The 25,455-nt window shown below is 48.1% G+C and overlaps 1 protein-coding gene across 1 annotated transcript in view; it reads left to right on the top strand.

Annotated features, from left to right (window-relative positions):
• Window positions 1-25,455, top strand: part of PKD1L1 (polycystin 1 like 1, transient receptor potential channel interacting) — a 1,739,639-nt gene that overhangs the window by 854,422 nt on the left and 859,762 nt on the right. Inside the window, exons 25-26 of the mRNA XM_086964902.1 lie at window positions 7,128-7,601; window positions 8,217-8,336. Coding sequence (XP_086821028.1) covers window positions 7,128-7,601; window positions 8,217-8,336 — 594 coding nt within the window. The remainder of the gene's footprint in view (window positions 1-7,127; window positions 7,602-8,216; window positions 8,337-25,455) is intronic.

The raw sequence follows: 25,455 nt of genomic DNA on the forward strand, positions 1-25,455 counted from the left end.
ACAATGTAACCCACACGGGAGTTACACAACGTCGAGGCAAAGTTAATCCAAAGGTTCGGCGTCAACCGCGAGGAGCGCTACGTCGAGCCCGGAGTCACACGGACCCCCAACAACACAGTACCTTAGGAAAATGAAGCACACGATGATCAGCGGCGTCGAGCAATCCGGCGTCGCGTCGTCGGTGTCGATCAGGCCTCAGCCGGCGTTGTTGCCGATGATGCAGTTGCAAGAGTGAGCAGCGCTCACGGCGTCGAGAGGGCACGAGGTCGTTGCGATCAGCAGCGGTGCAGACACGAGGTCCCTTGGAGCTGGAGCCGAACTCACTACTCACTGGCGTTGCTGCTGGCGTCGATCAGGCCCGGCGGCCGGCATCGAGGAAGCAGGACACTTGAGCCGTCACTCACGGTGTCGAGCTGGATTCGGCGATGTCCGTCGGCGTCGAGATTGCTGGTGTCTTTCAGAGGTGCTGGATTCACAGGTTCCAGCAAATAGCACTTGTAGTAAGTGAAGTCCTTTAGCCCTGTGACTTCAACAGGAGACTGGCACTCTTCCAGTCCTTGGAGATTTTCTTAGCAAGCGTGAGAGTACACACACAGTTCCTCTCTCCTGGTTCCTTTGCAAAAATAAAGAAGCAATGCAGGATTCCCCCCAGCAAACAGCACACTGGCAGAAGGGGTAGGCAAGTCCTTGGATCAGCAGGCTTCTTGTCCTTGGTTTCAGGGTTCCTTGTCAGAAGTGATCTAAATTCTTGGTTCAGGGGTCCTTCTCTTATACCCCTTTTTGGGCTTTGATCCCTTTGTCCATGCAGGGGAATTTCCCAACATCCTGGGTCTGTTGTGGGTGGAGCCAGGCAGAGGCACCTGGCCTATTCACTGAGCAGGGCTGGGTCCTCAGACGCCCAGCAGGAGGTGGAGCCAGCATTGTCACCGGCAGGAGCAGAGCTATCGGCCTCCTGGTAGGAGGTGGGGCTAGGATCGTCCATGGCAGGCACAGAGCCATCAGCTGCTTGGCAGGAGGTGGAGCCAGCATTGTATCAGGCAGGGCAGGCTATCAGCAACTACTCTCCCCCTACTCTCAACGCAAATGTCCCACTCATCCCACACTGACTCACTCAGACCTCTGGAGCCACCCAGCTCCTGTAACACACACGCAAAACCAGCAGAAACCAGAAATGGTTAGACAAGAAAATAGACACTTTCTAAAAGTGCTATTTTCAAACCCAGAGTCCAAAAACCATCCACGCCAACGGATGCGCAATTAAACCCCGAGTTCAGGGATACCAAACTCGACATTGCACCATGCTCCCCGAGCCAGCTAGGATTATAGCATTAATAACCCGGGCAGCCCATTCTAACTAATGGAGAGCAGGTTACCTCGCAATAGTGAAAAACGAAGATGGCTGTAATTCACTATTAGGACATGCCAACTTGTTCAGGCGTGTCCTACCTTATACTTACAACGCACCCTGCCCGTGGGCCTACCATAGGGGTGACTTAACATGAAGTTAAGGGAAGGCTTAGGGACTGGCAAGTAGGTGTACTTGCGCAGTCAGCGTGACAGTACCAGACTGCACGTAGGTCTCGCAATAACCGACCCGTAGACATTCTTTTACGAGGCCGCTCTGGTGGGTGGCACAACACGTGCTGCAAGCCCACGAGCGGCATTTGTATTTACAAGCCCCGGCACTCCTGGTGCACTAGACTAGGGACTGACAGTAAACCAAATAAGCCAAACATGGAAGGCAATCGATACATCAATTTAACATAGGGAGCACTTGCACTGTGGCACTGATCAGCAGTGGCACGGTGCCCAAAGCATTAACCAGCAAAACATCGTAAAACAGTGGAGGCAAACAGAAAAAATGGAGGAGAGACTCAAGCCAATGATGTCAGGTCTAACAACCGCCAAAACCAACCTACACGAAGGGATGAAAGAAGTAGCCGAGTGGATGAAGAACAGCCGTTTAAAACTGAACTTGGACAAAACGGAAGTCCTCATCTTAGGATCATCCCCCTCCGCCTGGGATGACTCATGGTGGCCACCGGCCCTGGGAAACGCACCCATACCAACGGACTAAGCACGCAACCTGGGCTTCATCCTGGACTCCTCCCCCTCGATGACCAGACAAATCAACGCTGTCTCATCATGCTTCAACATCCTACGTATGCTCAAAAAAATCTTCAGTTGGATCCCCACCGAAACAAGAAAGACGGTCACCCATGCACTGGTCACAAGCCGACTGGACTACGGAAACACCTTTTACGCCGGAACCACAGCCAAACTACAGAAAAAACACCAACGCATCCAAAACGCCTCAGCCATACTCATCCTAGACATCCCCCGCCAAGCTCCATTTCCAGTCATCTGAAAGACCTCCACTGGCTCCCCGTCAACAAGAGAATAACGTTCCGTCTCCTCACCCACGCACACAAAGCCCTCTACGAACTAGGACCCGAATACCTCAACACACGCCTGTCCTTTTACACCCCCACCCGCCAACTACGATCGTCCAATCAAGCCCTCGCCGCAATTCCGCGCATCCAAAGATCCACCATGGGGGGAAGATCCTTCTCCTACTTAGCGGCCAAGACCTGGAATTCTCTCCCCACCTACCTCCGCCTTACACAGAACCACCTCTCCTTCAGAAAACAACTAAAAACTTGGATATTCTATCAGTAAAGTACCACCCCTCCCTCAAGCACCTTGAGACCCTCTGGGTGAGTAGTGCGCTATACAAATTTTAAACTTGAAACTTGAAACTTAGATGGAGGCATGACGGTGAGGAAGAGAAGACCGATCCTCTGGTCCGCCAAGAAATGCAAGCGTTCAGGCACATCAGTGATGAGCTATCTGCCACCTCGGAGGGGATCCTCCTGAGAGACCATCGGATTGTCATCCCGAGGCAGCTACGAGAAGGAGTCATTAACCTGGCTCATGAAGGCCACAGGGGAGTGGTTGCAACCAAAAGAAATCTCCATGAGCGAGTCTGGTTCCCGCTGCTTGATTCCATGTTGGAGGCCACCCTCAAGGATTGCCCCCAGTGTCATCTAGTTAGCCATGGAACACCCCCAGCTCCGCTTCAAATGACTAAGTTACCCAGTGGGGTATGGCAAGAACTAGCAATGGACTTTTACGGACCTCTCCAATCCGGCAAGTATGTGGTGGCTATCATGGATGAGTACTCGAGGTTTCCGATAGCTCAATTCGTGCCATCCACTAATGCTTCTTGCACAATTGCGGTGCTTGATTAGGTGTTTGCCGCATGGGGTGTCCCAAAGGAACTCAAAACAGACAATGATCCTCCTTTCAATGGCCAGGAGTTTAGAGAGTTTGCAAGGCATCTTAATTTTAGACATCGAAAGGTCACGCCTCTGTGGCCACAGGCTAATGGCACCATTGAGCGGTTCATGGCGACTCTGAAGAAAACATTCAAACAAGCCACGCTCGAGAAGAAAGACTTGCAAGTTGCTCTCAACGAAGTCCTGCGAGCATACCGAACTACCCCACATGCCACCACAGGAAAATGCTCGGCCACTCTTATGCTGGGGCGACCCATCAGAACAAGGATTCCGACCTGGGAGGGTGCTCTGCGACCAGTGTCTCCGACACATGCCCACCAAGAAGTGGCCCTGGCTGATCAAAACAGTAAGAACAAAATGAAATTGTATGTGGACTCTCGAAGGAGAGCCAAGTCTCCTTCATTGCAGACAGGGGACTGCGTGGTGGTCAAACAAGAACAATCCCGAAAAACAGATTGCACGTTCAAAGACGAACCCTTGGTTGTCACCCAACAAAAGGGCACCATGGTCACGGCGACGTCCGAAAATAGAAGGATCACCAGGAATGTGTCTCATTTTCAAAAGTGCACGCCTGGCATGAAAGAGGCGCTTGAACAGGATGGAGATTCACCGGAAACACAAGGACCCAATCAAACGGGCACAGCCCAGAGACCTGATCAGAGGACTGAAGCTGAATTGAATGATGGTGGCATGAATCTGCGACCTAGAAGGAACATTCACAGGCCTCAGAGACTGATTGAAGAACTCTAATAAAGTCAGTTCATTCTTAACAAAGGGGGAGATGTTGTGTTTTGAGCATTCTAGTAGTTGGGCGTGGGCGGAGTCATGGGGTGGAGGAAGAGGAGGGGCACGAGCAGGAAAGAGGCAGTTAGAGTAGGGACAGGGACGAGTAAGGAGTGTACCAATAAAGCTCCATAAATCTCAAGTAAGTGTCTGTCATTATTGCATGCACGACACTACACTGGGTACTTTCAGTGGGGTGGAGGACAGACAGGATCCCGGAACATACTCAATGGCTGCATCAATTGTGGTATCTTTTGGGCATGGAGAGGCTGTCTATGGCCACTCTAGGGAACAAATCAGACTACGCCAAGATCTGGGCCCCCTTTATCTCAATTCTATCCATGGAGTTCCGGGTATTGTCATGTCCCATCTAGCTCCGGATTCTGAAACTGATTCCAGAAGTGCACGAGGGTGGCTAGCTATCACATCGAATCATATGCGTATGAAAAAGGGCACTTTTTTCTTGTTTCTTGCTCACCTCGAGGGGTGGGGGTGGGGGGTGAATGTTGTTTTTTTTTATTTGGATTGTGTTCTTGCTTGGTTTGCATTTTTCATTCCTTCTCTTAAAAGCAGACTCTATAGCCTTCCGCCGTCAAAGACTTGTTCTTGGTCATTGCCACACGCATGCTAGTAGCACATCAGACTTTTCTCTTATCCACATTTTGTAGAACCTGTGGAAGTAAACCTGCTCAATCTGAAGGTTTTGTGGAATAGACTCCCCTTTCTTCAGAATTGAGACTGCCCCCCAAAATGTTCAACGTGTTTTTTTTTTAGGTATGCATTTTATTTCCGTATGCCCCTGGTGTAAGATGTCTGGTATCATCAATAGAGACATCAAAATTTCCACCCAAGTATGCACTGGGTGGGAGTTAAACATCTGACTTCCATTTGCACATCTGTGTGTTCAGGTAGAGCCATGGAATATTTTAGTAATTGCACTGAAAAAAGCCCTGCATTCACTTTTCCAGGCCTCGAAAATCCCCATGTGTAAAACCTAACTCTGGCAACTATCACATGGACTTCTACACAAGCCCTTTGCTGTCATGCAAGGGCACATATAGTGTCAACCAAGTATTATGCTTTTTGATGGTCCAGTTATAAAGGCTTGGGTAATCGAGTAAATAAAAGATGTGCATTGCCGTCGCAACAAAGAACTTTCACTCAGTATGCCTGAAATGGGGAATTAAAGGTCTGTCAAAGATTATCACTATTGTACACTTATACTCTGCTGTATTACACCAATCAGTGTGGCTGGGAAAATAGTAGTGGCAACAGTGCAGCAACAGAAGAGTTTCTATTGTAAGATTATGATTAAGCAGGCAACCTCTGCGTTCCCTGAGTAGAAGGTCTATTCAGAAGGGGCAGACATTCTTGAAATTGGTGCTTCTATAATTGCCATCTGGTTCATATAAACTGGCTGAGGCGTGGATTTGATGTGTCCAGTTGTTACTGAATTTGACCTCCACTCACCCAGACGATAATTAAACACAACTGCTAGGGGATCACTGAAGAAGAGGGGAATATAAAAACAAAATAGACTAACTGTTAATAGGAAGATCAGAGAGTTAATTCAAGCTGATCGCACATAACCAAGCAATCTGCCGTAAGTACCTGGGAATATAGATCAAGGGCTGGAATACGCATAACCATCATACAGAACACGACATAGCATTGATAACCCATAACCAAGATTCAAGTCTGTACATATATTATAACAAAAAACATTTCAGCAGGTATAGGCCAGACCCCACATGTTTCTCATTGGAATAAATTAAAGTTGTAGGTTTAGTGAATAAGGTAATTGTTTAACTTGTAGAGAATCTAAGGCTAGCCATCAATGAAGTGACATGAGCTGACTGCCTACATGAGTCGCTAATGATATTTAGCTTTGAGTATAGTGCGTTTTGGAGTTCACCCCATATCTGCAAATGGAAGGTGCAAAGAAAAGATAGACCAAGGTATGGAGCAGCCCTCACACAGATGGTGGCATTTTAAAGTTTATAGTTTGTTATAACATTCCATGAAAATTATAAACTTTTTCAGATCTTTTAACGGATACCTGCAAGTCCGCTTATAGACCATAAGGAATACAGTAACATGTTTCAATCCAAGGTGAATACCAAACTAAAGTCTCATGTCTATAAAAACAAACATTAATGATAGTGGGTATAATTCGTGTTCCAAGCTAAGTGCTTACTTAGATGACATCTACATTGTATGGTCACACACCTTTCAGCTATGCCAGCACATAAAATGAAACATGTTAATGGTGGTCTAAATAGCATGCTATTCTCTCAATGCCTTCAATTCCGGAATGTTCTTATCATGGTATATGCACCTGCCCTTCTCACTTTTGCTCTTTCCTTCCACATATAGCCTGACACTTTGCTCAGGAGCCAGTACCTCATCCCCAATATCCTTCTTGCCCCTCCCTTCCCTAATGCCTACGTGAGTCTTGAGGTCTTGCGAAGGGAGCACTATAATTCTCCTACTCTCTGCACCAATATATTTTTTATGTTTTCCTAAAATTATTTTTGAACGTTGAAAGCTTTTGTTTTGGATGAAACAAGATTGAAGTTTGTATTCTAATTCATCACTTCAAAGTATTTGTTTTCAAAGTAAGGAAGTCAGAATGACGAGGTTGTGCTAAGGTAGCGTGTCTTCAAACTCCTTAGACAACCTGAATTTTAGTAGCCGACACAAATAGGTTCCTGATGTTCATGATATTCTGGGGAATTTGGGCACAGAAACGATTGAGCCACAGCGATTGGGGAAAAGACCCCATGGCAAACCTTTAACAAATCATAGGGATCTTAGAATGTATTTTTCAAAACAATGATTGGGAGGATACATGGACTTACTGTCGCCCTAAATGGTTCAGCGTGTGCGTTGGATAACATTGAACTGTCTGTCGTTGCTTAATAATTTGGGTCCAGAATGTGACGCAATCAAATTGTGTTATTGCCTTCATTATTGCTCCTGCCTCTTATTTAGTTTCACGTGTTGGTTATAAATAGCAGTAATTATTAATAGCCTCTTTCTCAGTTCCTTTTTGCAGGATGGTGGATTTGATGGGATCTTTTAGTTCATATAGCAAAGCCTCAGATGCTCTGTTTGTGGTTCTTGATCAAAGCACCACTAGTTTAACTTCTGAGCCCACTGCCAACCCCTTTACCCTTGCTCTCACTACTACGGATTCAGTGGACAGTATTTATTCTAATCCAGCAAGTCTTACAGCACGCTCTACTGGGATAACTCAAACCTCAACACACTCGAACTCTCCAAGAATCTTTGTTAAAAGCACAGCTTCTGTCCCTAAAACTGAGTCTGCAGCCACCTTCAGAACTTCCAGGTCAGCAGCTGATGGATCTACTGTTATGACTGCTGCTACCACAACTTCTGCTGGGTTACTGGAATTGCCTGACCCTATCCCCAGCTTCTTGGAAGAAGCTCCAGCAAGGGCAAGACAACCAAGAAAGAAGAGATCACCCATGGGAAGCTCTACCGCCATTGCATCAGGTATGTTTTTCTTTGTGTTCTTTGTACTAGACTTTGGTGGAGTTGAATGAATGTGTTACTGCATCCAATCTAGAAATTAGAAACATTCAATGGTTAGTGGCAAAACAAAGGGACACGATGATCACCGTCCGTGTTCCTTCCTGCTGACAGATGCTGCTAATGTAATGATTCTGAATAAAGCGCAGATTTAATGTCCCATTTGCATGTGTTGTATGAGATGTACTAGTTGGGTTTGAAATACAAACAGTGGGCTGCCTGTGCTATAATTCTCCATATTGCGCAGTGTTGTAAAGACAGTAATGGAGTGCACAAGTAGCACACGCGTATTCAGTGTATCACGCGTTGCAATAATGCACATGTGATGATTTTAAACAATACGTTTTTATTCAGACCTTGTAAAACATTTAACAACATTATTTTATTTTAGAATAAAACACAAGAACAAACATCAGTGCTATTTGTTTCTTATGTTGTGGTATTGTTCCATTACCAACATTCTGAAAGTGATCATAAAAGCACTGCCCAACACTGTTTTTGTTGTGTGCTCGCTTGAGTCTTATTCTGTACACCCCAGGATACTGAATCAGATCTTTTGTATTTTTCATTAAACTTTAGTTTTTCAACCCATATCTACAACTACTGTGAAAGACTCCTTCAGCAGTAGGCTAGGTTCCTCGAGGGACGCACTCTTACCTCCTGTCATTTCAGAAGGGGAAGTTGGAAGTTCCAGACCAGGTAAACTGCTTCCTCTTACATCTGAAGGTCTTGTATGTAGATCATGTTGTCACATGCCCATGACCCTGGGATCTTCGTTGATGCTAAATAGTACTTATAGCTCCCATTTTGTAGTATTTTCATGAAGCTGGGGGGTTTACATTGGGACCATTGCCCATATCAGATTAGGTTGCACTAACATTTATGTCTACGCAGCTCTTCCCATTTGTACACATTTCATTGGCGTTATCTCCTCATTAATGTTTCCCTGTGGTAAGACCTGATACTGGCGACTACCAAACAACATTTGAAAATCAAAATACGCATGGCCCAGTAAAATGTGTTCAAATGTGTATTCTGCTTGACTTTAAATATTTGGATGTGTTTTGTTAAATGTTGTGCACCACTTTAGGTAAAATCACAATTGGGCTGTAAATTGAAAAAGTTGGGTGCAAGTTGCTCGTACACTGATGGGCAGGAGTCCAGGTGGCCCAAAATAGGTTGTGTGCAGTTTGTTGACCATCTCCATGCTGTGTATCCAGAAATAGAGAATCACACACAGTTCGATTATGACTGCATTCATTATCTTGTGTGCAAAAAAGGATTACATTCGGAGTACAAAATGCTGGTATTTTTACACCTGTAATTTGTACCCAGCATCTAACCCTGTTTTGCCACACAAATTTTGCTTCCCAGTCAGCATTAGTCACCCTAATGTGATCGGATGGGATGCATTTCTATTTGCACTTCTCTACTCTTAGTATATTTGCAACTATTCAACCAGTGCAGTTAAATCAGCTGCTGTGTGATCACACCCTGCCTTTCAGTCATATTTGGGTGCAGCGTTCTAATAAAAAGATCCCTATTTTGGGATCAAATGTGTTTTTACCTTGGTAGTCACTAGTAATACTATGTGGGCAAGGACGGTGTACTCTTCTTTGAAGGACATTTCTAGTACCCCCATTTGGTGGCAAAATTCAACCAGCATTACTGGTGGATTTTCTTTGAAGTGTTTCTCCACCAAAGTGGCTCATCCTACTTTCAGATTTTTGTAGAAATACCTTCTATCCTGAGTCACGGGCGGGGCTAAGCCTAAATATACAAACTTCAAGGGGGTGTAATTTTACCTACTTAGCCTACATTTCAAACCAACTTTGAAATTAGAATTGAAGGGAGTGAGGGGATCTGTTTATAGTCCTTGTTCTAAGATATATGGTAAAAAATACCCCTACACTGCATTGTAAGGCTATTACAAGTCAACGAGGAGTTCTGTCACCATAAAGAGGAATGAATTCAAAGGCTGAATTCCTTTGTAAGTTCATGGAAACCTAGGGTGACTTAATATCCTTATGATGAAGGCATGGCATACCTTATTCCTCATAATACATGGTCACACCATACCCTGTCCCCCACACATATCCCCGGGCGGTACTCTCATATGAAAGACATAGGATGTGCACACCATAACTGTTAGACCTGGCATCTTTGGCGTGATTACCCCCATCTTTTTGCCTCTGCCTCCTGTATTTTTGATGCTGTGCTGGATTCGTTTTTGCTGGTTTAGATGCTTTGGACACTCTGCCACTGCTGATCAGTGCCAGAGTGTAAGTGCTCCCTATGTAAATTGTTATTCTGATTGGATATACATGTTTGGCATATTTGTATCACCATGAAGTCCCTCGTAAAGTGCACTGGGTGTGCCAGGGCCGGTGATGACAAATGCTACTCGTGGGCCTGCAGCACTGATTGTGCCACCCACAGGAGTAGCTCTAAAATGGTGTCTCGGGCCTGCCACTGCAGCGCCTACGGGCAGTTTAGAACTGCCATGTCCTCCTGGTCCGCGTCCCCGCTGACCAGGCCTAACCCTTCCCTTTTCGTACACATCAGTCACCCCTATAGAAGGCCCAAGGTACCCCCCTGGGCAGGGTGCAGTGTATGTGAAAGGTAGAGCATGTACTAGTGCAGGTGACATGCTCTGGTAGTGAATTACAGCCATTTTCGTTTTTCACTATTGTAAGGCTATCTTGCTCCATAGGTTAACATGGGGGATGCTGGCTACAGTGGTTTACAGCATTTCTTCCCATAGGAACAAGATAGGACATAAGTATCTAGTATCCCTGAACTCAGAATTTAATAATACATCTTTTAGGAAAGGTGGTTTTTAAATCCTGTGTTTGAGAACAGCACATTTAGAAAGTTGGTGTTCTCTTGTCTGACCCTTCTGTGTGCCTGGGAATGTTTGTGTATTGACTGTCTGGTTTGTGAGTGACAGGGGCTGGGGAATTCCCCCAGAGGCTGGATGAGTCAGCACTAGGCTGAATGAAGCAATTGCAACCTGAGTGGTGGGAGGAGTTAGCACCTGGGCTGAATAGGGCTGTGCCTGCCTGCCACAATGCTGGCTCCACCTCCTGCTGGGCGGCTGAGGACCCTGCCCCTCACTCTGAAAGGAAAGATGCAGCCAGCAAAACAAAGTGCTCAGGATCCACCCAGAACTGGTTCAGACCGGGCTCAGGGCCCACATGCACAGAGAGAACAAAGACTTTAGGGGTATAAGTACAGGACCCCTGACAACAGAAAATTAGATCATCCTGGAATCAAGAAAGAACCTCTGCCAAGGAGAAAGCTGACTCTGAAGAAGGAAGACTGTCCTGCTGTTGCTCTGCTGGACTGACCTGCTGTTGCTTTGCTGCCAATGAGAGGGGAAGGACTTTGCTGTGAGCTGTGTCCCCTGTCTTGAAGGAATCTCCAAGGGCCTGAGAAGAGCTGGCTCCCTGTTACCGAAGTCCCAGGAACAAAAGGACTTCACCCCCAGTTTCCCTGAACTCTGCTGAGAGAGTTCTGTCCTTCCTAGAGTGCTTGATCCAGTTGTGGGGCCTCTGGAAGTTGAACCTGAGCTGGGAAGCTTGAAACTAAGCTTGAGAGACTTTGAATCTGAAAAGTGTCGCATCGTTCGCTGCCGGAGCCGTCGCACCCTTCGTTTGCGGGACACACCAGACCGGTGCTGGAGAATCGAACATCGCTGCGAGTGTCGTCGCAGAGCCTGTCGCCGCTGGGTGAGATCGCCGCACCGCTTGCTTGCGGACCGCATCACGTCGCTGCGAACATCGTCGCAGAACCATCACATCGAGGAGCTGCGAGAGAGAGGATCACCGCTGGACCGCGCATCGTCGCCCCGGAGATCGTCGCAGCCCCTACGAGATCATCGCATCGTGCCTTTGCGAGACCAGACTTCCTACGGAACCTACGCACCGGAATCCACGCAAGCGGCCTTCCTCCCCATACAGACCGGATTCGTCGCCACACGCCCGTTGCTGCAGCAGGGCTGTCGCATCGCCTCCCCAGGGTCTCAGGAGTAACGCATCGCTTGTTTTCCACCGCACCAGCTTCCTGCTTGTGGAACTTTGTTGCATCTAAAAGGTACTGTGAGTAAACGTGACGCAACTGTGAACTTTTCACGCATCTGTGGATTATTTTAACGCAACTTAAAGAACTTTGATTACAACCTGAAGAACTCTTTTGAAACCATATCCTTGAACTGTGTGTTGGATTTTAGAATAAATATCTTTATTTTCCTAAACTGTTGTGGAATCAGTTTGTGGTGTTTTCACTGTGTTACTGTGAGTGTTGGTACAAATACTTTACGCATTGCCTCTGGTTAGCCTAGACTGCTCAGGCCAAGCTACCTAGAGGGCGAGCAGGGGTTATCAGGGGTTATCTAAGAGGGTTATCTCCTTGCCCTGACTAGAAGCAAGGGTCCCTATTTGGACAGTGGTACCTACCTCTGCCAACTAGAGACCCCCAGTTCTAACAATAACTATTTGTTGCAAAAAAATATTAGAATTTATTTAGTACAACTCCGATTTTAAAAAAACGGTGTAGCTCAGTAAGTGTTGGTATGTATTGGTATTTATATAGCGCAAACATAGCTGTGAAGCAATGGAGAGCTGTACATTGAGAGGGGTTGGGAGATGATCTAAAAGATTGAGTACATCAAGTAGGTTTTACAGCAATGTATTTATAGGTAATGAAAGCCATTGCAGTGAGAAGCCATCCACTATTTTAAAATGCATCTAACTGTTTAGCTTCTTAACTTTGTGCTATTTTTGTACATTTGTGTAAACAATGTCTTCAGGTGTGTTGTTACATATATAGTAGCTATTACCTTTTTAGGTCGAGCTTTTGAGACCTCATGTATATAATTTAATATATACTTCTTTGTGGGCTTACTGCTTTTCATTGGTGTGTTGCAGTGTCCTTTAAAACTCCTTGCTTGCTAGTGGTCACTCTTTTCTATTTGTTCCTCCTTTTCAATCCACGGATCAGTTCCCCAGTACTTCATACATGCCAACATTTCAGAATAGCAAAGTGGGAGTTGAAGAAAACAAAATCGGGAGAATGGGGCTTTGAATCGGGATACTGACGTGTAGGCTTTGGAAGTGTGCTGCTGCAGGATCGAACATTTGAAACGCAAATGCACATTTCTTTCTTACATTTCAGAAGCATGGAGTGCAATGTCAGGCAAAGAAAGTGTGATGTAAGGGTTGTGCACTGGCCTGGCCGGTTGCTGGCATTGAATGCACCTCCCCCCCACCCGCCCCCTGTGTGGCAGCCTGGGTTGAAACAACTTCCTGGGCACACACACAGCCGCCAACCCCCCCCCCCCCCCCTTCCCCTCCCTCTCCCTTCACAGGTTTTCAAAAGACAATTCCCTTGTTAATGACACTTTGTTGGTTTTTCACCCCTTCTAGAGCTCCTAGACGTTACACAATAAATACCAAGCCCTGTCAGCTGAAACTAATCGGATTTTCGCTTGCAGGAATCGGGAGGTGGGAGACTAGCCTTGAAATCGGTAGTCTCACGCCTGAATCGGGAGGGTTGGCATGTCTGAGTACTTGTACCCTTCCACCTGTCACTTGTTTTGCCCTCCCTTCTGCCACTGTTTTCGATCACAGAGCTGCCCGGCCACCTTGCTGAGTGCCGCGTGCACACTGCCTGCAGTGACATGCAGTTCCCCATGTGTTTTCAACATACCGCACCAGCGCTGCAGGAGCTACATGTTTCATTGTGCCCAGCACTGACTCACTTCTCTTGCGACTCCTTTACAATTTCCCCAACGTGCTTCTATTGTCACATCTCAGAATCAGAATGCACGCCTTTTGATTGTGTAATTGTCGAGGATAATGGAGTTCGGTGACGGCGCTTCTATAAATATGTTGCAGGTGGCGCTGCTGTGTGTCCGCACTCACCCTTGTACTAGCTGATTTGTATGGTACATTGAAAGAAATGTGTTTTTGTTTTGTCTACTGAATATGAGCTCTAAATCAGAAGGTTCAGTACTTCTGAGATTAAAGCAGGGTTAAAAGTGGAAACGCTAAATTATAAACTTCTTTTGCTTCTGTTCTACGCCAAAGAGCTCCTTTGCACTAGCTAGACGCCAAACTCTCTCTTTTCCTACCTGGGGCTGGAGGTTGTGCGGTGGAGCAATAATCCAGTGTTGCGTAGGTCCTGTTTAAGAGTATAACGCTAGGATATCCTGGTGTGAGGAACGGGATGCTCTTTTGGGGCCAAGTGCAGCATGGACTGTCCTGGGAGTCAAGAGAGAGGATGCACCGCCACCTCAGTATTGCATGAGCACCTTAGTCCCCATGGAAGAGTAAGGAAGGGAGCAGCAGATAAAGTGAATGTTTAAAAATGGTGCTAAATGTTTACAAGCCACCCACGATTGACCCAGGAGGGTTCAGTCATTGCCCTTACACTGCCTCCAGCATCTTTCAATGAGTACTGACACAACATCTCCTGCAGCTTATTTGTTTTTTGTTGTCTTTTTTTGCAGTTTTATATCACGCAAACTCGACCCACAGGTATTGGAGTGCTTTACATGAAGGACACATTATTTTTTAAGCATGGAGAGATCCTGTGATTTGCCCAGAATCACAGGATGTTTGAGCCTCCCGCCAGATTCGAACCTGGTTCTCCAGGTTGAAAGTCGTCCACCCTAGCCATTAAGCCACACCCTCTCCCCCGGTTCAGTTCACGGAGAGGGACGGGTGGGACTAAGCACAAAACCCTGCTGTATGTGCACTGTTGTGTCTTTATTGTAGAAGCACAACAGGGGTCATCAGTTTCTTTCAGGTACCTTTATTGATTCTTTGTTACAGCTCTCGATCTTGCGTCCTGCCTCCTGCCCAGTTCCTGGCTGACTGCCCGTCCCCCACACCATGACCGGACGTGGTGTCCGGTTCATTGCCCCCCTCCCTCCAGTCAGGGTCCTAGTGCCCTGTGCCCAGGTCAAGACATCTCCCCCTTTGTTGCAGAAAAGACAGAGACATTGTTGATGCCCAAATGTTGTAGAGCGAGAGAGACATCGTCCTGATCACATCTCTTCAATCAGTCTCTTTGGTCTTTTGCACTCTCTTCTCTGCCGTGTGTCTCCGTTGTCCATCTGTGCGTCCTCATCGTGTCCTACTGCCTGTGTCTCCTGTTGTGATCGCTCCTCCGTTTTCATCCACAATCTTGAGTTCCTTGAAATGTGAGCTGTTTCGCGTGATGTGGTAACGTCCTGTTGATGCTGTTATCATGGGCCCTTTCACCTCAGTCACCGTCAAAGGCTCCTTTGAGAACGGGCTGTCCGTCTTCCTCAGCTGCCGCAGCCTCACCACTGTCGTGTTCTCTGGAGTGGGGTGAACACATCAGACACTGGACAAAGGTTGGTGATTACAATCTTCTTTATTGTAGTGTACAGGAGCAGTCATCTGCACATCTGTCCTCTAGTCCGTCCGAGTTCTGAATGCCCTTTCCTGTCCCCTAACCGGATGTGGTGTCCGGTGACCTGGTCACCTCCCTCATGACCCACAGGGTCCTAACGTCCTCCTGTCCTGTTGCCCTATCTGTCGCCTATCTGTCGGGTCACGACAACCACCACTATATTTCTTGCTTTAGTTGCATCGGAGTGGCGTGTCTCCTTGCATCTGCATATGTTTTCATTTTCTCTTTTGCCTCTTGATCTTTGGTGGCAATGTTGTTTTGGTCTGGCTTGGCTGTTGCTTCCAGCTGCGGCAGCCTGGTCCTGCTTGATCTGCCTAGCACTAGCTCGGCGGTACACCATCCTGTGGAGCTGTGAGGGGTGTTTCGATAGTCCCTTAGTACTTGGCACAGGGCCTGTCCTATTAAGATCTGCACCAGTTTTGTTCTTTGGACAGCCTTTTTAATGTTCCCCATAAATCTTTCCACCGTGCCATTTGCTTGTGGCCACAGGGACGTTATTTCCTGTGATGGATCCCTAGATAGTCCATAAACTTCCTGAATTCTTCCCCTGAGAATGGTGGACCATTTTCAGTCTTTAGTGTTTGTAGGGAGCCCCAGTTCATTTAGGGACTACTTGTTTTATGTAGGCATCGCACACCTGGGCAACAATAATAATGTTTTAATATTTACGGTGCTGAGCGCTGCCCCATGCCTTTCTTTTTATGGGTATTGTTTAATACAATGGCGGCACCAGGGTCCAGGCAAACGCAGCCTCCCGCCAGCGGTGTCAACACTCTGCCTATTGCTCCAACGAAAACAAAGGTCTTCTTGGCAGATGACTCTCCGCCTGCCAGTTCCACGGCGCTGCTAGTTTTTTAGGTCGAGCAGACGTACTCTCAATGCGTGAGCATTGAGAGTGTCTGCTCCAGACCTAATGTGGCCCGTATTTAGGAAAGTGGACACGACTCAGACGCGCGCTTTTGCAGTCTCAGTTTTGACCGCAGGAGCTCGCGTCTGAGCCGCGCCTGCGCAGAGTAAATCACAGCCCCTGTTCACACACAGACACAGCCAGCCCCCACCCCTCTGCATGCACGCACACACACACACACACACACACACATACACACACACGCTGCCGCCCCCCACCCCCCTGCATACACACAGACACGCAAGCACGGAGCCCCACTCACCGGGACTTCTACTCCGCAGGACTCTTCCGGGGAAACAACGTGCCCAGTCAGGTCCCGCTCCGGGCTGCTCACTCCGACATCAACGGGCACAGGGACACCGGCACTCCGCTCCTTGGCTTCCCGGGCGGACGCCGGCTGCACGCAGGGCTCTCCTCTCTCTGCACCGGAGCCATGCGCCAGCCACTGCAGCCTGCCTCCTGGGAAGCTCCGGTCGCGTGTCCGGCCCCGCCCCCGTCCCAACAAAGGTTGCCTGGCTTCCTGTTGAAGCCGGGCTGCGGCGGTGAGTTTGCTTGTTTACTTTCGTTGCAGTGGCGGCACCCGCGCTAGCGAGACCTATTGCATTGCAAATGCTTGGTTCACAGGTCAGTACAGCAGTCAAGAAAAATAAAATGCATTATGTTTAATTATAGCCACTCCTAAATAAAATCGCTAAGGCTCGCATTTCGAGTAGCAAAAGCAGTTACCATTACTGCCGTGATTCTGATCGCCAGGAACGCCGTGTATGTTTAGGTTTTTTCCCTCTTAACCTGGAGAGTAATCTCTAGGTTAAAGTCTGTAAAGTCTGTAGGAGAATTTGGGGATGTGATAAGGGACAAACGAGCCTTGAGAGAATCACATTTAAATGTCTTTAGTAGTTTGCATACTAATGTTCAGGCATAATAAAGCAAAACCGGAAACTGCTCGAAGACCTTCAGCAGTAGCGTATGCATGCTAATAACAAATGCCACAAGCACACAGTCCATGAGCGTCCAAGTGATACTTGATGAAAAATGTCTTAACAGGTAATGGGGGAGCTGTTTAGCCAAAGTCCTTATTTGCTGGATTCATTGTCCGATGGTAATATTAATTGGAAGCCATGGAATGTAATGCAGCCCTACAACTCACTGACTCTCCCTCCAGCGCACTGACTCTCCCACCCACTCACTGACTCTCCCACCCACTCACTGACTCTCCCACCCACTCACTGACTCTCCCTCCCACCCACTGACTCTCCCTCCCACCGACTCTCCCACCCACCCAGCCACCGACTCTCCCACCCACCCACCCACCGACTCTCCCACCCACCCACCCACCGACTCTCCCACCCACTGACTCACCCACCCACTGACTCACCCACCCACCGACCGACCCACCCACTGACTCACCCACCGACCGACCCACCCACCCACTGACTCACCCACCGACCCACCCACCCACTGACTCACCCACCGACCCACCCACCGACTCACCCACCGACTGACTCACCCACCCACCCACTGACTCACCCACCCACTGACTCACCCACCCACTGACTCACCCACCCACTGACTCACCCACCGACCCACCCACCCACTGACTCACCCACCCACTGACTCACCCACCCACTGACTCACCCACCCACTGACTCACCCACCCACTGACTCACCCACCCACCGACTCTCCCACCCACCGACTCTCCCGCCCACCCACTCACTGACTCTCCCACCCACCGACTCTCCCACCCACTCTCCCACCCACCCACCCACCCACTGACTCTCCCACCCACCCACCCACCGACTCTCCCACCCACCCACCCACTGACTCTTACCCACCCACCCACCCACCCACTGACTCTTACCCACCCACCCACCCACTGACTCTTACCCACCCACCCACCCACCCACTGACTCTTACCCACCCACCCACCCACTGACTCTTACCCACCCACCCACCCACCCACTGACTCTTACCCACCCACCCACTGACTCTTACCCACCCACCCACCCACTGACTCTAACCCACCGACTCTAACCCACCCACTGACTCTAACCCACCCACTGACTCTAACCCACCCACTGACTCTAACCCACCCACTGACTCTCCCACCCACCCACTGACTCTCCCACCCACCCACTCACTGACTCTCCCGCCCACCCACTCACTGACTCTCCCGCCCACCCACTCACTGACTCTCCCACTGTCCCGCTCTCCCACTCTCAACACAACACATATTGCATTACAAATGCAATAGGTGTCACATTTGCGAAAGTTTAAGCTATTGGCATTGTAAATAACAATGCTATTAATGTATCCATTTTCAAAATCAACACATACAAAAATATTGTCATTTACAATGCCAATAGCTCAAACTTTCCTAATGCGAGACCTATTGCGTTGCAAATGCTTGTTTTTATACTCTGCTCTGCAAGCCCAGCTTATGTCTTTGGTGCTTCTGCTCGTAGTACTCTTTATTGGGTTTCTTACTTGCAGGCACGACGTGCTTAACTACTTTCAGCACACCATGCCCACTTTCTGCTCCGTTTGCCCACCCTGTTCCGAGATCACAGATTTTCATTAATGTTTTCACTCGCGGACGCCCGCCAGTTCCTTTAGTTTACATTGCTTTTGTTACTATCTCAGGATCCGCGCAAGTGCTACGATTTCAACAAAAGTAAGAAATAGAAAAAAAAGTGCTTTGTTATTTTTTATTTTTGCTGCAATATTGGCCCCTGCGCCGGTGCCGAGATAGTAACAAAAGTAATTTGGCCAGGTGTCTCGACGTGCTAACAGGCCAGACTGGCTGAGCATGTTTCAATGATATGAGGGGCAGGGGGCATCAGAGTCAAGTCAAGTCAAGTCAAAAGAATTTCTATAGCGTGCTACATACCCAGAGGGTCTCAAGGCGCTTGAGGAAGGGTGGGAGGATTACTTGTCGAATATCCAAGTTTTGAGTTGCTTTCTGAATGCAAGATGGTTCTGAGGGAGACGAAGGTGAGTGGGGAGTGAGTTCCAGGTTTTGGCGGCCAGGTGAGAGAAAGATCTACCTCCCATGGTGGTTTTATTGATGCGAGGCACGGTAGCTAGGGCTTGGCAGGAGGAACGTAGCTGGCGGGGGGGGTGTAGAAGGAAAGTCGAGTGTTGAGGCAATCGGGTCCGAGTTCGTAAAGTGATTTGTGTGCGTGGGTTAGGAGGCGGAAAGTGATCCTCTTATTGACGGGGAGCCAGTGGAGTTTTTTCAGGTGACTGGAGATGTGGTCTTTACGTGGGATGTCGAGTATTAGTCTGGCCGATGCGTTCTGGATGCGTTGGAGTTTTTTCTGGACTTTTGCGGTGGTGCCGGCGTATAGGGTGTTTCCGTAGTCCAGGCGGCTAGTCACCAGAGCATGGGTGACCGTTTTTCTGGTTTCAGTGGGGATCCAGCGAAATGTTTTTTTGAGCATGCGAAGAATGTTGAAGCAAGATGATGAGACGGCGTTGACCTGCCTGGACATCGAGAGTGAGGAGTCTAAAATGATGCCCAAGTTCCGTGCGTGATCCGTCGGGATGGGTGCTTTTCCAAGAGCCTCTGGCCACCAGGAGTCGTCCCAGGCGGAGGGGGAGGTTCCTAAGATAAGGACTTCTGTTTCATGTGAGTTAAGTTTTAGACGGCTATGCTTCATCCATTCAGCTACTTCTTTCATTCCTTCCTGAAGGTTGGTTTTGGCGGTATTAGGGTCTTTGGTGAGTGAGAGGATCAGTTGGGTGTCATCTGCGTAGGAGATGATGTTGAGGTTGTGTTGGCGTGCGATGGTCGCGAGGGGACTGATGTATACGTTGAAGAGGGTAGGGCTGAGTGAGGATCCTTGTGGTACGCCGCAGATGACTTCAGTGGCCTCTGACTTGAATGGTGGGAGGCGGACTCTCTGGGTTCTTCCAGTGAGGAACGAAGTGATCCATTCCAGTGCTTTTCCTTGGATTCCGATGTTTCTGAGGCGCTGTAGAAGGATGCTATGGCAGACTGTGTCGAAGGCTGCGGAAAGGTCGGGGAGGATGAGGGCTACTGTGTCTCCATTGTCCAGTAGAGTTCGAATGTCGTCTGTTGCGGCGATGAGGGCGGTCTCCGTGCTGTGTTTAACTCGGAAGCCGGACTGTGAAGGGTCGAGGGATTTGTTGGTTTCGAGGAAGGCGGCGAGTTGGTTGTTGACAGCTTTCTCGATAACTTTGGCTGGGAATGGTAGGAGCGAGATGGGTCGGTAGTTTTTGAGTTCGGTGGGGTCAGCTGTGGGTTTTTTCCGAAGGGCGCTGAATTCGGCGTGTTTCCAGCTTTCCGGGAAGGTGCCGGAGTAGAGGGAGCAGTTGATGACGTCTCGGAGGTGTGGCGCTATGATGGAGTCTGCTTTGTTGAAGATGTGGTGAGGGCATGGGTCTGTTGGGGATCCTGAGTGAATGGAATTCATCAGGCGGATGGTGTCCTCAGTGGAGATAGGGTTCCAGTCATTGAGGATGTTCAATGGGGGTGAGGGTACGGCAGGAGGTTGGGTGGGTTGGTCTCCAGGTTGGTTGTCGAAGCTGTTGTGTCTGTGATTTTGTCGTGGAAGAACGAGGCTAGGGAGTTGCAAAGGGTTTGCGAGGGAGTGATGTCGTTGGACTTGGCGGAGGGGTTGGTAAATTCGTTGACGATGTTGAATAATTCCTTGCTGTTGTGGGCGTTGTTATCTAGTCTGTCTTTGAATGCGGCTTTCTTGGCTGTCCGGATCAGTTGGTGGTGTGTGCGGGTGGCGTTTTTGAATGCGTCCCTGGTGCTGGTGTTTGGGTCTTTTTTCCAGGCTTCCTCGAGGGAGCGACAGAGCTTCTTAGATTTTTTAAGATCATCGTTGAACCAGGATGCGTTTTTGCTGCCTAGTTTGGTTTGACGTTTTTCAACGGTGCTAGGATGTCGGCGCTGTTGGATAGCCATTGGGTGAAGTTAATAGCTGCTTGGTCGGGGTTTGAGGTGTGGGCAGGGGGGTTTTGAAGCATCGATGAGGAGATCTGGTCGATGGTGATTTTGTTCCAGTTTCTTCGTAGAGTTGGTTGAGGGAGGTTGTGAGTTGTGGACTTATTGAAGGTGAAGTGAACGCAGCTGTGGTCCGTCCAGTGTAGAGTTGTGGTGTGACTGAAGGAGATATGTTTGCTGGAGGTGAAGATGGGGTCGAGTGTGTGACCTGCGATGTGGGTGGGGGTATTAACAATTTGTTTGAGTCCGAGGTTGGCGAGATTGTCCAGGAGGGTGGTGGTGTTGCAGTCGGAGCTCTTATCCAGGTGGAAGTTGAGGTCTCCAAGTAGAATGTATTCCTTGGAGGGGAGAGCGTGAGGGGTGATAAAGTCGGTGATGTCACTGAATTGGGCACGGGATCCAGTAGGTCGGTAGAGGAGGGTGCCTCTGAGTGTGGTCTTGGGGTCGGTGTGGATCTGGAAGTGAAGGTGTTCGGCGCTAGCGAGGTTGACGTCTGAGCTGGTAGAGATGCGGATGGAATTCTTATGGACGATGGCAATGCCTCCGCCTGTGTGCTTGACGCGGTCCTTATGAATGATCTTGTAACCTTCTGGGATGGCAATGGTGATGTCTGGGGCTGAGGAGGCGTTCATCCATGTTTCTGTAAGGAAGGCGACGTCCGGAGAGATGGTGTCTAGTAGATTCCAGAGGTCGATGGCGTGTCTGTGGACCGATCGGGTGTTGAGCAGGATGCACTTAAGGTGGTTAGTGTCGGAGCTCTGTTTGATGTTCGAGGACAAGGAGTTGGTCTTGGTGCTGTCGAACTTGCAGGAATTGCAGGAGAAGGGTCCATGGGTGTGTCCGGGGGCGGCTTGGGCGCAGTTGGGAAGGCGGCCGGGGTTAAGAGCTAGGAGGGTGGAGGCGTCATAAGTAATGCGGGAAGGCTGGGTAGTGCGAAGACCAGGGGGTCTGGCGTTGGGCACGGTCCAGGCGCGGACGGGCGTAGAGGGGCTTACCCTCGGCGCAATTGGGGCGCGACCGCTGCGCGTGGACGCTGCGCGCATGGGCTTCTGTCATATATGGATGGTGGGAAGGGGGAGGGGCGAGGGCGGCTCAGCTGGGAGGCGGGGCGGGCTCACGAGGACGCTGACCGAGCACAACAACAACAAGCAAGATGGCAGCGGAGGGGAGGGCAGGGAACAGCGCCGGGGGATATCGCGCTATGAAAGTGATAGTAAATGTGGAAGGTTCAGCGCAATTAAAGCGGAGCAGCGAGCGAGGCAGCACAAGGCAAATGAGCTTCTGGCAAATACAATTGGAAATGCAGCAAAACGATACCAGGTCTCTGCAGTGAGACTGGGGAGCGACCACTCAGCACGCCAGTGAAGAGGGGATCACAGCGCTTCCAGGTATGGTAGCGCTGTATATAGTCAGTGGGAGGGCGGCTCAGCTGGGAGGCGGGGCGGGCTCACGAGGACGCTGACCGAGCACAACAACAACAAGCAAGATGGCAGCGGAGGGGAGGGCAGAGAACAGCCCCGGGGGATATCGCGCTATGAAAGTGATAGTAAATGTGGAAGGTTCAGCGCAATTAAAGCGGAGCAGCGAGCGAGGCAGCACAAGGCAAATGAGCTTCTGGCAAATACAATTGGAAATGCAGCAAAACGATACCAGGTCTCTGCAGTGAGACTGGGGAGCGACCAATTACGTGCTGTTTTTTTTTCTTCACTGGCCTCTAGTGCAATAAGAATAAAACGTCTTATATCTTCAGCAGACATGCTTGCGTTTCCAGTTCTACTGGACCCTAGCGGTTATTGTGGACCTGTGAGCTGTGATGCCAAAGGTTTAAGAATTCATCATTACTGCAACCTGCCAACTCTGGCAGCTTTAAAGACATCACAATGCGTTCTTTCATTCTAGTTTCTCCATTTACAACAGTGTGCGTTTGTGTTGCTGCGGCCTGCAGCACTACATAGCTGCCAAGTATTAACTTTCCTTATTTGTGACAATTTGTAGAATGCTGTTTGCAGGGGTCAAACGGGTATTAATGAGATGAAAGGTTTACTCCCACAGTATTGATGGGAGTTAAAATATCAAAATAGAGTGAAAATACTTCCAGAGAACGTGCCACGTTACGACGCATAATTTGGAGTTTCTTCCTACATAACTTAGCAATAAATGTGACATAGTTTAGTGCTCCATTGCTGCATAATATCAACCAATCAGTTAGCAAATGTTCAAGCAAAACACATAAGCGAACTGGAAATAGCATCAGTGTGATGATACTTCCTTCTGTGAAGGTGGGCAGAGAGAGAAAGGAAATACTGCAACTGGAGACAATTGTAGCTGATGGTCAAGAGGCATCTTAAAGTAGCACTTTTGTGGTTCATATATAACATTATCCTGTTATGATGGGCTTCTTGTACATAAAGAGGCAACGCTCCTGGCATCTCAACATGGAGTAAGCATTGATTTGTAAAAAAAACAAGCATTTGCAATTCAATAGGTCTGGCCTTTATGCAAGTTTAAGCTATAGACATTGTAAATAATAATGCCTTTTATTTCTGTTTTAAAAACCAAAACATAAATAAAAGGCCATTGTCATTTTCATTGCCAATAGCTCAAACTCGCGTAAATGCGAGACCTATTGCATTGCAAATGCTTGTTGGTCTCTGATAGCTCTTCATGAATCTTTTTGAATGGCAACATTTCCTCTTTGATCACTCTGTTCTCCATGATGCTGTTGTTGTTGACATGCCTCCATCTCTGTTGTCTTGTTACTATTTTGACCGCCTGCATTGTGGCGTCCCTCTCGGTTTCTAGCTCCAACTCTGCCATCGTTATTGATGCCGGAGTGTTTTGTCTAAGTACAAAGTTCAGGTACTCATCTGCTATTGATGTACCCTCAGGTGTCGGTGGCAAACGGTGCCGCAACATGTAGTCTTCCGGGTTGTGCTCTTTCCCTGGTTTGTGCACTATCTTGAAGTTGTAGTCCATCAGCCGTATACCCCATCTCTCTATTCTAGGCAGTATTTTTGCTTTTTGATTTTCATAGATCGTTACTAGGGCCTGATGATACGTTATGATGGTGAATGGTTTCCCATATATGAACATGTGATAGTGCTCACATGCCCATACTACTGCAAGACTTTCCTTCTCTGGCTGTGAGTAAGCCCTCTCGACGTCGGACAGGCTTTTGCTTGCGTATGCCACCATGGCCCAGATGTAGGTAAATCTGATTTACCGACTCTAGAATACCGAATTTTACCGATTCGGTATTCTAGATTCGGTAAATCAGATGTAGATAAAAATTCAGTAATTTGTACCGAATCTGTATGATTCGGTAATTACTGAATCGGTATTTACCGATTCGGTAATTGCCATTGATTCCTATGGGCCTGCAGGCCCATAGGAATCAATGTCAATTACCGAATCGGTAAATACTGATTCGGTAAAATTACCGATTTTGCAAGGGTGACAGGGTGTCACTTTGACACCCTGTTGCACCCCTGATTTTGCCTTGTGTGCCATGTGACACACATACATGCCCTTAGGGCATGTCTGTGTGCCACATGGCACAGGTGTACATGCACAGATGGCAACAACAACACACATTTAAGGAGGGTCAAAGGGGATTTAAAGACCACACTCTGCTACGGCCCCAACAATACTATAAGACAAGAAGTGTCAGAGGGTCTGGGATAACAAGAACAGGAACGCCAGATGAGCGCCTACAGAGGACTCCAATACCATGCTGAGTATAAACTATAAAGACAAGGGTCACCCTTACATTAAACCCAACAAGTGATCATATAAGGATGCCCATCAGTCACCACACGGAACCGCCCATCATCATTTGGGTTCCTTCTGAGACCACTGATGGTGTTATCTATTGTCTTTCTCATGGAGGGCTAAGATTGTAAAGACCCTCTCATGATCAGATAGATTAACGTGGTCTTACTTCTCAACTGAGAGGATGTTAAGGAAGGGGACTGATGTCGTAGTGCACAAAAATAGTGAAAAAAACAAGAGAAAATGTGTGTGAAATAAAATTGGATGAGGGGGTGCTGAACGTGACTTTATTCTGTTGCTACCCACTCTACCAATATTAAAAAGTAGACAGGGACAACCCAATTAATCTTGGATCATCTAGATGTATTCTAGGGTCAACATGTTTCTGCAATTCTTGACTCAATTTGTCATTGCTTTCATCAGGACCACTGTAATCTGTTTGCTACTACGAACTGGTGGCCTTAAAGAAAAAGGTGCTCAAAATTATAAATAAATTTCAAACCCGATACTTAGATTACCTGTATCCACTAGATGTCTGTATCGGTGGTTTCACCTTTCCAAGATGGAGATTACTAGGAATAGTGAAAACATGGAGATATTAAACTGAAGTCTTGTTAGAAAAACACCGCATTCCTGTGCTTGTATAAACATACTAGGTTTCAACTATATAATCCTAGTAGAAAATGACATGTGTTCAGGCACAATCATAGAGACATCTTAT

Source organism: Lissotriton vulgaris, chromosome 4_1, assembly GCF_964263255.1.
Source record: "Lissotriton vulgaris chromosome 4_1, aLisVul1.2, whole genome shotgun sequence".
NCBI classification, from domain to species: domain Eukaryota; kingdom Metazoa; phylum Chordata; class Amphibia; order Caudata; family Salamandridae; genus Lissotriton; species Lissotriton vulgaris.